Source organism: Triturus cristatus, chromosome 1_2 (assembly GCF_964204655.1).
Source record: "Triturus cristatus chromosome 1_2, aTriCri1.1, whole genome shotgun sequence".
Lineage (NCBI taxonomy): Eukaryota > Metazoa > Chordata > Amphibia > Caudata > Salamandridae > Triturus > Triturus cristatus.
The window spans coordinates 282,944,039-282,960,930 of NC_140580.1; the positions used below are offsets into that span (position 1 = coordinate 282,944,039).

Consider the following 16,892-nt stretch of genomic DNA (forward strand, 5'->3'; position numbering starts at 1 on the left):
CAGTTCCTTCTCTGTCACCGCCCCTCCCAGCTCCAAAGCACATTCTCACTTCACTATCTCCTTGCAGAGTGATCACTTAGCTTTATAAAACCATGCAGTGTTCTTCTCTAGCTGTATCTCCTAAGGCACGAGCGGCATGGGAGGAGGACCTTTCTCCGTCCCTTTTGGATACTCAGTGGTCCTTTTGCAGTGGTCAATTGGAGCATCTTCCCCCAGCTATAGACTTTAGTTCATCCACTTAAAAGTTTCACACCATCTGTATTGCTCCCCAATGCAGCTCTTCAAAATGTTGTCTGCATTGCAATTTCACCCCCGCTTCCTTTTTTCACCTCGCGTGGCAGTGTCTGAAGGTGGCATCCTACTGGACGGAGGTGTTAACCACCATCCACACGATCACAGGACATTTACCACCCCTTACTCCTTTGGTGGGGCTAATGGGTTATGTTAATTACACACCCAGCTCCCACTGTTGGCTTAACACCATGTTAATCCTAGCTAAACACAGGGTCGCCATGCACTGGGGTAGGAGGCTCACCCCTCCTCTTGGGCATGGTGGAGTGATGTGGCATATTGCCAGGAACAATTCCAATTTTTTGGGAGCTTATGCCATTGCACTCTCACCCCAGGGATATAGCTGTATGCATCTTTCCTCTGTGTCAGGGACTCGGACTCACCTGTGTTGGATGTGGCTGGAAATGGGGAGCAACCAGATGGGGGTAGCTGAAAAGCAATTGTCTTTATGCACTGTTTTTCGCAACACAATGTGCTGTTCTTATGCCGTTACTCAGTGTCTGATTCTTGAAGAAAGTAGCGGCACACTATGCCTATTACCTATGTGGTGTTGGGCATCTTAAAAAAATGTAAGGACCTTCCTCACACACCACCATCAGGTGTCATGCGTCATCATCGGCAGTCCTCACTCTCTAAAAACCGCGTTTGATAGAGAGCAGGCCTTCACCTGGACACAGGGAGGTACTTCTCCAACTAAGCGGGGGCCCGTGCTAGGAAAGTGAGTGAGTGGTTTGATGGGGATGAGTACCCAATCCCCATCAGTGGAAACATTGATGGGGATGGGGTACTAAACCCCCCCCCCCGAGTTTCCTCTACTAATTTTAATATTGAGCAAATGCTCCGCAATTAAAATTTATTTGTGGCATTTGCATTGATTTTTAAAACCACTCATTCACTTTCTTAGCACGGGCCCCCACTTAGTTGTAGATGTGCCTCCCTGTCTCCAGGTGAAGGCCCGTTCTCTATCAAAAGCGGTTTTTAGAGAGCGAGGACTGCCGATGATGAAGCATGACACCTGATGGTGTGTGAGGATAGTCCTTAAATTTTTTGGAGATGCCCAACACCACATAGTGTGCCACTACTTTCTTTAAGAATCAGACACTGAGCCAGGGTAGCTTCTTCTTGTGTTTTACATGTCACTTGGAAGCCAGCTTACCCTGACTGCCCCGTAGCCTCTTGTTCCCTCCCCCTCTTTGAATATCAGGGGTATTGTGCGTATATATACCTATGCCGTTACTGCCTTTATTTCAGTGTCTTCCTGGGTGATTTCAACTCTCCCTCTGCATTGTGCTTCTGTGACCTTTCTTATGTGCCTTTAATACTTTAGCTTCTGCATTCTTGGCATGTGTCCGTGTCTATGCCTGTATTGGACATTATGAGTGGCGTATTTTATACTTATTCATGATCGAAATTGTACAACCATGGTACCCCCTGACTGTTTTCCTTGTCTTTCCTCCATGTCCTAATTTTCTTCCTCCTGCCCTTCTTACCCTCCCCATCCCAACTCTTGTTGTATTATTATTTTGACAAATGGCAATAAAATTATTTTTTTTAACTATCTGGGGGGAAAGTTATCCCCCTTGATCACACAGGTAGTGCATTTTTAATTATTCTGCTCATCTCAAAGAGATAAGGCAAGATGTGGGAAGATGTAATCTACAGCATTTTCTTGGCTTGGACGAGCACCTGTTGTCAAAATGAATGTTCTACTGAGAATTTTGCATCTCTATCAAACCATTACAGTAAAAGTTCTGGAACAATATCTAACTCAGCTCCAATCTCTGATAAGTAACTATATATGGTGCGGTCAAAAAGCCACATCATGCAGCTAAACAAACTTACAAGACTTAGAGTGTAGGATTCCTAGGGATCCCACATATCAACAATTACCATTGGCTGCATTGTTGCAATATTTTGTAGAATGAGGAAAACAGAGACTGACAAACAGTGCAGTGGTTAAGACCACTTATTAGCTACAATGGGCACATGGTAAATACCATAGCTTCACTGCAAACACAGGAGCTAGGGTGAATCACAAGGGCCACATTAGATGCTTAGTAGAGAGTGGAGAAGAAGAGGGGCCTCATTACTTTCCCCTTGCCATTTACTGCCATAAGCTTCAATCCAGACCTTTCTCCGACAATGGGCCCTTTTGCATTCACAAAATAGAGAGACTATAGATGCGTCATGGCGGGATTTTTATTTTGACAACTTCAACCACTTGAAGATCTAAAATGCCAGTATAAACTTCCAGAAAGTGACTTTGCTTACCTTCAGGTTTTCCACTGGCTCCTTTATCCTGACATGAAGCCAGGAGCATCCATGCCGTTGACTGCCTTTGAAAAATGGCTCACGAGTACACAAACCAATAAGCACACAATTTCCACTCTATACACATGTCTGAATGATGCCCAATTCACTACTAAATCACTGGCTAAAAAGAGGTGGGAAAGGATATTAGGTAAGACCATAACAGGCAAAGAATGGCTCAAAATACATGATAGAGCCCGTATATCTGCCAGGGCAGATATAGGTGTTCTTTAGGGTTCTTTTATCCTTCTATGATCTACATCAGTCTAAAGCCCCTCGCCAGTCACTGGATGTAGGTGATGGTATGTAGTTTCAAACCCATAAAGACTTATTTTTTTTATAATTCCTTTTATTGAACAGTTCTCAAGATACAAAAGACATTACAGAAAACCCATAAAGTTTTGATACCAAAAGTTTTGTTTAAAAGATGGGAGATCTGCCTGGAAACTATACAGGTGGTTGCATAGCAACTCTTACATGACAAAATACTTTTAGGCCTTTAGTAGGCTCATCCTGGAGAAGCATTATCTGATATTATCTGATGCATGCAAATTCTGCTATTGGTAGGGCACGGCATGCGGAGAGCAGATTTTTGCAATGATGTCCCTTCATATCCATTAATCAATTGTTTAGGTCGAGCCTAGCGCGGCGCGCATGCGCAGCCCTGCAAGACTTTTAGTGAGGAGCTTCAGAAAGCTGACAACACGCTTGTGCATGTGTTTTTGTTTTTCTCACAGGCTACTGGGATTTCTGTGCGTCTTTCTAAGAAAGACAGCATGCAATTGGGCAAAGGCAGGTGCATGTCCCGCCTTTGCTCCGCCCACAGCCTATTGCTTGCAGTTACCCGCACGGGTGACATCTGTTTACAATTATCGTGCCCAGACACGTGCACGATAATTGGAAACAGATCCCTCACACAAGCGCGCACGCACACTCGTGCACCACTCGCGGGCTTGTTGTTGTTGACTTTTTGCTTCCGTCTCAACACCAATTTGAGCACATCACTTTCAGTTCCCTTACATGCTTAAATTGAGAGCACGTTTAAGAAACGTATTTGGTGGGATTATAGCTACTTACTTGAAAGTTTCCCATGCAATCTGGCTCTAACCCGTAGAATTATTTTGACAGTTACGGTGCCCTGCATTTTCCCATACTCGTGGGAGCAAATTGTGAGTAGAAAAATATTTGCCTTTGTGCAAGAGACAGTAGTCAGCCAGTACTGACCAGGGGTTATTGCAATAAGTTTTCAATACGTAATAAAGTTAATTGTGATGCCTTTTAGTGTTCGGCTCAGGGTGGCCCCTCCGTAACTCGCTTATGAAGGCGAACAGCTCAACTAGGTGGGCACTTCTCTTCTTGGCTCTATGAGAGGTATGTCATCAAATGGAACTGTGAACGGGATATGGAACCCCGAAAACCTACCCATGCGTACCTTTATTTATCCCATTCTCCCGCAGCGCTTTGAATCGGTCCAGTGGTTGTATATGCGCTGAGCATCTGTTTATTTTCCGGGGTGCGCTTCTAAACGAACGGCTTAAACTACTGCATTTTAACTATACCTCCTAAAAAGTACACAAATGAACTTTGCTGAAATTTGCTCATTATTTTGTGCTTGAGGAGGAACAAGGGATATTGAGTGTGCCGATGTTTTCAGCAAGCAGTGCTGAAAATTTCCCTCCCAATTTTGGCAGCTAAGGCAACTGAAACTCAAGGGGATTAATCACTTTGGCCAGGGTCACGCTGTGCGATCACGTGAGGAAGCCGGGATTAGAACCATAGCCAGCCATATAAGAACTAGAGGCCATCGTCTAATTTTTTTGTTGCAGTTTTATGTAGCGCGAACTCGACCCGAAGGTATGAGAGCGCTTTACATGAGCACAAATTAAGTTACACAAGGATGCTTTCATTTTTGGTAGGCACAGGGAGATTAAGTGATATGCCCAGGACCACAGGATTTTGAGCCGATGCGGAGACTCGAACCTGGTTCCCCAGCTCCAAAGTCGGACCGTCTCAAATATATGGAGTGGATCAGCCTTGGGTGTTTTCCTGCGTCAGAAAGATATTTTTCGCTCAAGTGCAGAGAGGGAGATTAATATCTTTGTGGCTTGCATGGGAAAAAACTGTAAACAGTAGATGTTATACTCGCACCTCTGTAAGTCTGAGCATTGACCCCGTTCCCGTTACAGAGTCCTTAAGCATCAAGGTATTTGAATGCTTGAGCCGGATTTTGGTTCCGTCAGGTTGCCGCTTCACTAGGATCGCCACGAATTTCAGGAGTAAAAATGTTGGATGTTCTCAGTGTTAAGCATATTGCGTTTAACGCTGCCCACTGGCCCAAGGAAATAAAGATAACAGTAGCCACTCCTAATTTTAGTAGCCAACAGCGTAAAGTAATCTGCAGCTTAAAAGCCGTAGACGGGAACGTTAACTACGAGTCCCAGCAGACTTGGTTCTAGAGATGGAAAAATCCAGACTGGCTTGAAGTTCACATAAGAACATATAGCAAATCTAAATGGAACTCATTTGCATAGTCCATGGTTATTTTGAAAATACAGAATGGATTAGAGACTCTGAGGGTTTAGCAGGGAGTACTACATACATTTTTCTGACTTTTGGCATTCTCACTATTTCCTTTGGTGCTAATTTTTGGAGACAAATCCCTTTTTGAGCAGGTGATGGATAATTTGAGCCACTGAGTATTATTATCCATTAGCACCGACAAATTCAATTTTTTGTGTGGCTGCCAAATTGAAACACAGTAGAAGACTACAGTAATTTTAAAATCCACTCCCTGTGTCATAAGCATAGTTTACAACCAGAACAGTTTTAGGGCATGGACAAATACCCAGGCCACCACCTTCCAGGAGGTGGAAGAGTCACCTGAAGAAGTGATAATGGTGGGCGTATAACAGATTTTTTTTATAATGTAACAACTGAGCTTGCCTATCCTGTGCATTAACTCACAGTGATGCAAAACCAGCCTCCCCCCCCCCCCTCCACGGCCGCAACATTTGGTGAGGGTACACTAAAAGAACTCTTAAACTGTCTGCTTTGCTGGTTTACAAAGACATTTTGCCTGATGGGAGGAACCCCTGAGGAGCGTGCAGCCTGCAAAGCAGGTCAGATGAGTGTTCCAACTGTGTAGCTCCGCCATTCAACCATAAATCACTTTATATTACTCGTATTGGGCCGTTGCGGCTTTGGCTGAAACCAGCATCTCTCACGGGGTACCCACACTAAATACACTCCCTTTTATGTGTTGTAGTATGGGTATGCCCATTCATTTTATGTGGTCAGTTTATTTGAGGTGTTAGTTTCATATGAGCGCTCCTAGGCAGTGCTTTAAGAGGGCCGTGTCCTGCCATTGCTCAGCACGGCCAGTTCTTAAAAGCGGGTGCTGAGACCGACACCTTTCGGGCTCTCTATTTTTGCCTTCACCCTAAGGGTGAAATAAAAATCTTAACCCTGCAGCAGTATCACCACTTCTCAAAGCCTTTGATGTACCTCAAAGAGACTGGTTATAGTTTTTTTACAGTCTCGTCGTTTCAGAACGGAAGCATTTTCAATATTATATACAACAAAGTCACAGTTCTTGCTTATTTATTTTATGCAACTAACAACCATTGACAAAGTTAATAGTCCTGGCTTGTTGTAGGTATAATGTTACGCGTGTTATCATATATCTGGATGCAATGACAGAAACAGCAAAATATCAGTCGGGCAGCACACTATGCTAAACACAGATATTTAGCTTGTGTTAATTACACTGGCCACGCCCCTTTGAAAGACCACTAGTTTTTTTCATCCCACTTATAGCCCACTGTACCTAGGCTCTGGAGAATGGCAGAACGCTGTACCACGAAGGTACGAGTTCAAGAGGTTATGTGACCTTTTGAACAATAGCTAGATGAAGGGGAGGGTATGAGTCGATGGCTGCATTGATACATTATCATTTCACTAAGCAGCGGCGTGCAGCAGCTAGCTTCTGTGCACTCTTCTCTCTGAAAGGGAAAAGAAGGTGGGGCGTCGCAGCATGGTAGTTTACAATAGTGTGGGCAGCCGACCATTTCAAAGGCAGCACTAAAATGTGTACCTTTGCATCTCCACGGAACAGCACTTTAGATTGCAGATTCCTTCTTATTAGCGCCAAGAAACTACATGGCTTTGACCACTACTCTTTACACCACTTCCCCAAAAACACAATAATTGTTCTTCCCCAGCACTGCTGGTTTTGTAGATGGGAAGTGTGAAGGGCGGAGCTGTAGTTTCTATTGCTCAGTTGAAGAAGTTTTTAGACAGGGCTTTTCCTTTTGTGTGTCAGACTATGGCTGCTTTCGGATATTTCTTTGTGACGTATTAAGTCACGCTTAAACTCCCCACTCCCTCTCAAAACATCTTAATAGTCATTGCGAGTCCCAGTTTTTAGGCGTGGCTAGAGTAAGCTTCTGGCAAAACACTTATAAGGTCCCAAAGGCGAGACCTATTTGCTATGCCAATGCTTGTTTTCTAATTGTCTCTATACCCAGTCTCATTTGGGGCACTTTAATTCTACATTTCTGCAGCTATGGCTATGTGTCAACAAAAACACAAGATTCTGGAAGCATCATTTTCAGACACACCAGCTTGAGGCAGGAAAAACAAACTCCGATGTGATCCCCACAGGTAGCCATTTATATAGGATATAAATACCATGCAACACAAGCATGGCTAAAACTATGAATGAGCTTTGACTAACTCAGATTTGATGTCCAAAGAGAGAAGTGTTTCAGTTAAAGTGCTGTTGTCATCTGACTGATCGGACAAAAAAACGCATACATGCTGATTATTGTGCAAGACAGCTTTTGGAGAAGTAAACCTGTTATTTCACACCCAACAAGAAATGTACATATCACATACACAGGAAAAGTCAGAAATAAAAAAGTCAACTTGATTTATAGAACATGATAAATATTTCAGTTATTTAATATGGATAACATTTATTCATTTTTCTGGCACTACACTTACATAGTGCCTTCATGTATGATGGAAAAGAAACAGGTTTGTATTAGTGTTAATCATGATTAGATGCTTAAGCTGTGCACACATTAAGATACACACCCCAAAGTCCATTTTTCAAGTTGATATGTCTATTCAAGTAATTATTAACTTTGTAAGAGCCATTACGAAGACAATACAAATTTCAACTGTGTGGTTCCGACATATGTGAAACATATGGCTGGAGAGCTGTTACAACTACTGAAACCAGTTCATCTACAAAGTTCCGAGGTGATGTATTTTCTTCAAAGAAATGTGAGACCTAGCATAAATGTTCACAATATTTTATACATTATTGCTCAATAACAACATGATTTAAGTCAACTACACATTATAAACATCTTGATATAGAAGAGCTGATTTAACCCAAGGCATACATTATATTACACATTGAAAGTTTTTGTTGGGAGATATTATGAAGATATGACTTTCTTAACAATATAAAAGTGTAAAAATATCTTTAACTTTGTTTTATTTCTCCAACTTTCACTGGCCACCGAAGACATTTAAAGGGTCATCAAATGCGCTAAAAGCATTACTTTCAGTTTTTGTTTCTAAATCAGGCTTTTCAGGCCGCCCTTTGGATTTGGATGTCTTCACTTGGTTTGCGGATGAGAAAATATCATCTAAAAAAAACAACATTTTTGACAATATCTTAAATATTTGCTTAATTCAAAGTATCCTCAACAGAAAATGAATATAGAACAGTTACACTTACGGAGCATGAATTGATATCCTTTAAACCTCTAAGGCACCACAATAATAATGTTGTTTAAATACCCATTAATTTACATCTCTACATAAATAACATAAACAAATGTATATATTGTATATATATTGTATATATATATATATATATATATATATATATATATATATATATATATATATATATATATGACGCCAGTGACTTTCTCAATAAGATTATGAGTATACAATGGTCTGAAAACGACATCTTAATATCTATGGACATCACGTCCCTATATACAAGCATCAATCACTGTGATGGCCTACGGGCATGTGAACATTTTCAACAGGTACGTCTGATTACACATTATCGTCCCAATAATCTACTGCTGTTTATGATCGAATGGTGCCTCAATAATAACTATTTTTTATTCGACAGAACTGTATACCAACAAATGCGTGGTGTGGCCATGGGTGCCTGTTTTTCTCCCAGCTATGCGTGCCTTCACGTTGGCTGGTGGGAGGTACAGGTACTCATGGTTGATCACAGTGAGACGTGGAACACTAACATTGTCAGTTGGCTCTGCTATATTGACGACGTCTTTGTTGTATGGAATGGTTCCATTGAAAGTGCCTGTGAATTCGTCAATTCTATCAACTGCAACACCTCTAACCTAGAATTCAATGCCTACATCAATGCAAGGGAGATTGATTTCCTTGATGTCACAGTATACATTGAGAAAGGTAAATTACGTTCTAATCTTCACCGCAAGGCAACAGCAGGGAATTCTACACTCCATGCCTCTAGCTATCACCCCAAACACCTAATAGCTAGCATACCCTATGGAGAGATGCTCCGGTTGAGGAGAATTTGCAGCTCAGAGTCTGACCTTAACACCTGTCAGGAAGAGGCACACGCTCGCTTTATAGCCAGAGGGTACAGCCCAGCCTCACTTGACAAAGCCAGAACCAGGGCTATCTTAGTACCTAGAGACACACTTCTAGCTCCTAAGCCTCTCATTGAATCAGACGGCAATGAAAACAACAATACTGATGAGGAAGTCAAAGGCACGGTATACACCCGTCTGATTATCACTTACAGCAGAGAGGAGCGGGCCATTAAGGCCATCATCAACAGACATTGGTGTATTGTCCAAACTGATCCAGTTCTTGGCCCTATGATTGCCAATAGACCGACAGTCACCTATCGCAGAGCTTTTTCCATGAGATATGCTCTCGTCAAGAGTAGCCCTGAAGTTAAGCTTAAATCCAACTGGCTCTCTGATGTCAAAAGCTTCTTTAAGTGGACCTCATGCAGAGCCTGTAAATTTGGCATAAACACCATCCAAGTAATTGCCAAATTCTGTAACAAGCCCATCATTCTACAACACAAATACACATGCAGGACTAACTTTGCGATCTACATCCTCCGATGCAGCTGCAACCTCATGTGCGTTGGGAGCACAAAGCTCCAAGTACATGTTACGAGTCTACAACATCTTAGGGCAATTGTTAACAATGACCCTAGATACCCTGTAGCTAGACACTTCAGAGAAATACCCAACAATAATCTTGATCACCTACAGTACTTTGTGATTGATAGTGTATCAACATTGAGACGCGGAGGCAACCGCGAAAAGAAACTGAGGCAACTCGAATCCCGCTACATTTTAGAGCTTGACACCAAGGCCCCTTATGGGTTAAGCAGTAGCAATGATCGGTACAACTATCTTTGAAGTAACTCCACTTGTGCTGTTATTCAGTTGTGTAATACAAGTTGTGACATTATTTCCTTTAGCAGTCTCCTTTTGTCTTTCCTATTTACTGACCGATCGTTCCTTTAGTACTCAACGCTACTTGCGGAGACATGATGACCATCCTTTTCATGTTATGACATCTGCGTTATTTTATTGCAAATTTTTCATGAAAGAGCTGTATCTTGTTTTCAGGTTCTTACATTTGTCTACTTTCTGTCTGTAGTGCCTTTTACACTTTCATGTACCTGTATTTTGCCTGCCCCATCTACTTTGGAGTTATGGTCTCTCACGCACTATGCGGACATTGTATGCACCTAGGGGAGCTATCTCCCATCTAGGATTTATTGCTATATCTAGAAATCCGGTTGGGTTTCTGAGCATAATTCAAATTTTGAACCATGTCTCTTGATTCGTTATAAAATTTGTAGGTCTTGCACCTAGCGTTTCACTGCGCAGCAGTGCTTGAGCAGCATGAGACATTTAGTAGGTAAAAACGGGGATGTGGAGCTGACCTAGGAATGGCACACGCATGAGCATGTGTCTTTCCTTCTGTTGCACGTTATTGGCCCTTGCGTGCGTGCTTTTTTTAAAGCCAGCACGCAATAGGCCAAAGGCGGATGCATTGCTCCGCCAACGGCCTATTGGTGTCTATTACGCGCTTGGTGCGCGTAATAGACACCAATAAGCCATGTGGTTTCAATTATCGTGCCCAGACACGGGCGCGATAATTGAAACCACACGGCTCGCAGTGGCGCGCGCGCACCACTCGCGGGCTTCTTCTTTATTTTTGGATCCATTTCACACAGAAGCAATAAAAGCTGAAAGGCTAGGAGTAAACACCAAAGCTATTTTCTTTGCCAGTGCTTTTTTTTAAAAAGTCACAGCGCACTCTAAGACATGCTGCCATTATATGAACACGCAGCCACAGACCGCGGAGACTGATGGATTGGATGGAAGCAGTGTCAGCATGTGGCTGGTGGGTGGCAGCGTGTGGCCGGTAGGTGGCAGCGAGTGGCTCCAGTGGGCGCGTGGTGAGTGGCGTGTTCGAAGGTGCGTGGCCCCGAGGGCAGAGGCGACAGATGTGAGGTTGGCGTTTCGGGGGTAAAGCGAGACACAGACTGTTGCATGATATTTCCCCACATTCGTGCTTGGCATACCGCCTGCTTTCCGTCATGTGACGCAGGTGAAACTCTGGGCATGAGAAGGAGCTGAGTAGGGTGTTTGTGTCCGTAGTGGAGGGGTGAATACGGGGGAGTAAGAGAGGTGAATGCTCTTTATGAATGAAATAACGACAATGCAAATTAAGGTTAACGGGCTCTCTATATTATTATAATGACCACATAACTGCTGGTTCCTTTCGAGGAGCACTTCTGAGTCTGTGTATACTTAACTGTCAGGCAGAAAGTCTGGCCTTGCTCACGGACTGCACTCTCTATACGTCATATTTATTCACTATTTACATAGAGGACACTTGAACTACAGTGGCCTTCTAGCGCTTAAATAACAGGTGTTGTCTAACTAAAAAGGTCGTTTAAACCTGTGTGGTGACTCAGCCCTAGGCCAGTTCTCATAGTTATGTTTATTTTTCTAACACCGTGCACAATGCAAAACTCAGTTGCTTCTAGGCGCTTGCGCATGAAAACGGTTTACACAGTGAGGGTTGCATTTGAATACCGCTGAGTTGGTCTGTTTGGTTACATTGGCCGCATCCAACCACTGTCGATGAGCCCAGGCATAAGAGTGGCCAGGTAAGACCGTGGTTGGTCAGGACTCTGTCCATGCATGCCGCGGCCGGGCACTCATGGTTGCACTGACAGGCACCAGTAGAAGACTGACAAAGCATATTAGCCGACACACTGGCGAGGCACATGCAGGCAACATACACAGTAAACGGGTTCATGGTTGCTGCCCTTTTCTGCGGGTGGACTGATTGTGGTTACACTGTCTGTTTCCAGATGGTATTGACGGGGTAGGGACATGGGCACAAACAAGAGGAGGATGGGTGGGTGGATGCGCTCTTTCGACCCATGCTTCAGGCTACCAGCAGGTGGGAGATCGAGTGGGGTCTGCAAGGATCTGTTAACTCTTTGCTTCATTCATCACTTTACGTGATGAGTTGCATTATTTATGTTCTTAAGATTGTTACTTTGTGCATTGTTTTGTTTTCTTTTGTTATTAACTTGTTTTCTTGAAGTGCTACCTCCGTTTTTGTCTGTGCTCCCGAATTCTCATATCTTCCAAAACCAAAAGTCAATAGAGACATATTAACCACAGTAGCATGTGTATGGGTGCATAACAGTTTACGGAAGCGCTTGTTTGTGTTTACAGGGGGTTAATTATGGGCGGTCGAATCAAACACATGAGTTATGATCTCGGCTCACTCACAGTAGAGCCTCACGTGTGCCCCTGGGCAACATTACTCCTCCTTCTCATACCTTAGTTTCAACAAGCATTTACGCGAGTTTAAGCTATTGGTATTGTAAATGATTTATGTTTTGAAAACGAAAAAATAAATAAAAGGCATTGTCATTTGCAATGTCAATAGCTCAAACTCGTTTTGCTTTCTCTCTCCCTTTATCCACACACACACACACATAAACACATACCTCATTTTCCATGCCCTCTCTATCCTTTCCTCTTGCTGCTTCTTTATGTGTCTCTTTCCTTGTATATGCCTGATTATTTCTAGTATTTTGTTTTTATGTGCCTTTTTTTCTCTGGCTCTATATTTATTTGGCTACTTGTTTCTTTATCTCATTTTATTTATTTTCATCTATATTTTTCTCTTAAGGGCACTGGGATGAAAAGGTAGTGTTTCACGCTATCGGAATATAATATGTGAATTCAGCTGAGAGCTGACACCATATCACAGAATCATTGCACTAGTGCAGAAAAATACAGGGCAAATCCATGTGCACATTTTTGCTACTTGTGTTGTATGGAATGGACCAAACAGCTTTTGCTCCCGTTTATGTCACTTACATAATTTTGTACCATACAAAAACAGGAAAACAGGCTATGAAATCAACTGCAACACACGATCTTGATTATTATTAGGAAGTCACCAAGATTTTAACAGAAAGAGATTAATTAAATTAAAATCCTTTATAGAGTAAAAAACAAAGTAATTTTGGACCATTCTGTTTATAATTTTATTAAAAGGAAAGGCAGTGTTTTTTCTTTAAGTGCATTTGAAAGGTGAAGTGCTATTATTGTATCAATGTCATATTGTATAAATAGTAAAAATGGTCTGAAACCTGTTTGCTCCACATTTTACTCTGGTTCATGGGATTGAGCCTGAAACATGAGACCCGAGTCAAAGTTGTGAGGCTGAGATTTCCAATGGTCCCACTGGCATCGCTGAAACATGGTCAAAGCAGAAGCCTCACAAGTGAATATGCTGCAGAAGGTGCTGCTGTCTCAACGAGTCATTAGAACACATGATATGTTTATGTCCCTGCCTGCTTAATCTGTGCAGAAATCCTCTATGCTCTTGCTGCCTCATACTTGGTGTACGAACAACCAAATCAGCATTGCTGGAGGAGTCTGCAAGGTGCAGGCTTCCAACCTGTTTGTCGGCTGAACAAATATCTGGTCCTGGCAGTCAGAGAGATGGATAAAAGTGAACGTAAGTTGCATTCAGCGAATTGTCAGGGGGACATGTTTTTTTGGTGTGGTTAAGAGAGAAAAGCTTTAAAATGTTCTGTGCAGATTACTAATTGTCAATTTTTGCATTGACAACTGGCAGCTAGTTTTAGGTTCTGTGTTTCATACTCCAAGTAAATAAAGTGACTAGTGGATTTTCAGGAACAAGTGTTAACAACCCATTGTGGGTACCCGTATTTTTGTGACCAGGATTAATGCCACAAAGTCCAGTTAAAACACAAGGTATTCGCTTCATGAGGACAATGTGACAATTAATCAAAGCATGTCCACTTTATTTACAGATCCATGGGAAGCTCAGTATAATTTTTTAAAATCTTTTAATAAGTACTTTCAATTTCCAGAAGTGACTATACGTTTTAATTATTTGTATTTTGGGGATTAATCCTTTTAACACTTGCATACCAGCTGTTCTGTTGGGTTTCCATATATGTATGCTTTATGCAATTTTAATAAGGTCGTTTTTTAGGTCGAACCTGGGCAGCGCATGCGCGGCGAGGCATTCTGTATTGAGGTAAGGACTTGAAGCTCCAACCACTCTCCACCCTTATTGTTCATTAGCTTGTGTCAAAGTCCACTATAAACTGTGGCTGTTCATTAGTCAAAAGGCTTAGTAGTCCCTCCTTAGTACTGCCTTGTCTCATTTTGTAACCTCCCATGGCAACACCCTCTGTTACGCATGTTTTTACTTGGTAGGCTTTAATTATAGCCTCTATTTTCTCAAATAGCCTTGTCGGACACTCTCCTAACGCTTTAAAAAATGTTTTATAGCGCGCATTGCAATGCAATAGGTCTCGCATGTGAGAGTTTAAGCTATTGGCATTGTAAATGACAATGCCTTTAATGTATCTGTTTTAAAAACAACACATAAATAAAAGGCATTGTCATTTATAATGCCAATAGCTCAAACTCTTGTAAATGCAAGACCTATTGCATTACATATGCTTATTTTAGAGTTACATTTGTTTAGACATCGCATCACACACTATTGTCACAATATACTATGTTGCACCACTTATCACCAATTCACTTGCCACTATTTACGGCAGCTAATGAGGCACTTCCTTGCTACACAGACTAGACATGGCCACATGCAAGTAATACCTATGGGTTATTACTTGCGGCGTCACACTTCTTATAGTCCCGAGTAGCTGTATATTGAGAGTCTGACATACACTGTCGATGCCCTTTTTATTAATTTTTTTTTTTTTTTTTTTTTTTTTTATATCTCTCACCTTTTTCTTTCTCGGTATGAACTTAATACCGAGGAAATCGTGATGCTATTTGTTTTATTTTGCTTCCATATACTTTGTTGCTTGAATTACATTCCTCGTTTAGTAGTTATCGTCTTTTATCCCACCCAGGGTGCTAACCCGATTGTGCTCCTCATATGCCTGTAACTAATGTCACTTGGGCACTCGCCCCCCATACCTCAATTGGATGACTCATTTTATCCATCAGCAAGGAATGCGTGTCTATAATTAGCATACGATAATGTATCTACATTTCCGTGTTTGCTCTGCATCACGCCGCCTTCGAGAGCCTGTTGTCACTTCTCCCGGTTTGACTAAACTCTGAGGTCGAACCGTTTTAAATCTACCATTTATAAGGGCAATGAAGCAATTTGCTCTTGTCTACTACTCCTGGCATTACAGTAAACCAGTGTTTTCACATAGTCACTGCCTCAAAACTGTCACAAAATAGAGTAAAGAGTTTTTATGCTTTGTCAATGTCATACAGTATTGATCATTATCGTAAAGCACCAGCACTTTGTCAGTTTTACTGCATATTGCAACGTCTCTCACTTACCTGCCTATTTAAACTGTTATTTGTACGTAGCGTGGCTATGTGATCAAGGCCGCAGGTCGGCGGCCAAAACGCGTTATGTGGACCATTCTTGGCATGTAATAAACACTGGATTTCACATGCAACTGTGGTCTGTGCCCTTGCTGGTTGCAGTTACTACAGGACTTTGTGCTGATATATATATATATATATTCACTGAAAAAACAATAGGTTTTAGGGGTGTTATAGTTAGCTGGACATTTCACTCGAACAAAACCATCAAAATTCCTCCGATATAGTTAGTTGAACTAACTACATCTCGCGCGCCCGCAATCCACTGCTGATGATGTCACATATTACATCATTCATGACATGGTCAGTGACATCACTGATGACATCTCAAATGACATCACTGATGACATCATCCATGTGACAATCAGGTACACCTCATCATACACTAGTATAACCTTTCATCACTCACTGTAAAATAGAGTGCCAGATTTAAAACCATTGACACACCAATACAAGTTTCTAAACACCCACTCAGTGATTCCTAGATCTATACACACATCTAATCACTTACCTATAGATTCACTCATACATGCTGTCAATGATCAATAGAACACTATCAAATATACTTATACACCTATATCGACATTGCACACCAGCACACATCCTAATCACTTATGAAGTCATCCTACTCACTTATGCAAACAATGGATCATACTTACTTTTACTTAGCTATACACTTATAAAAACACCACTTCATCTATTTATATAGATAATAGCTGATACTTAGTGTGTTTTAAAATCACTATTACAACTATACAGTTATCCATAAAGTCACTCATACAATCACTGAGTCTTATGTATCCTTATTTATATACCACAACTGACATACAGTGGCTTTTATTTTTCTAGTTTGCTGGACATGTACCATTGAGACATATATTTGCTCATCTCCACACCCATAAAGATATTCACTCATCCAAACAACTGTTATAACATGTAGTTTTAACTTCATATACCTACTGAATCAACTATTCACACATCTTTGGGCAGTCACACACCCCCCACCGAACCACACACACATTCACTCTCCCATATAAATACTCAGTTAACTAATCAATAAATAATATACAGGCACATGCATCAACCACAAAACCGGTCGCAAACGGGCAGATTCTCAGAATCTGCCCCTTTGCGACCGGTATTTTTGCATTTGGGATGCATCATCCCAAATGCAAAAATCGCAATTTAAGGAATCTCAAAAATGCGATTCCTTAAATAGCGATTGCATTTAAGGAATCCCTAATTGAGATTCCTTAAATGCAATGCATTAAAGTTTAAAAAATAGCGATTTCG

At 41.7% G+C, this 16,892-nt stretch overlaps 1 protein-coding gene across 2 annotated transcripts in view; it reads right to left on the reverse strand.

The window, feature by feature from the left end:
• Positions 1-7,531: 7,531 nt before the first annotated feature.
• The window catches only part of WASHC2C (WASH complex subunit 2C), a 664,131-nt gene continuing 654,770 nt past the window's right edge, over positions 7,532-16,892 (reverse strand). For both annotated transcript variants that reach the window (XM_085603767.1, XM_085603764.1), the window contains one exon: positions 7,532-8,261. In XM_085603767.1, the coding sequence (XP_085459893.1) occupies positions 8,122-8,261 (140 nt within the window). In that variant the 3' untranslated portion in view covers positions 7,532-8,121. The remainder of the gene's footprint in view (positions 8,262-16,892) is intronic.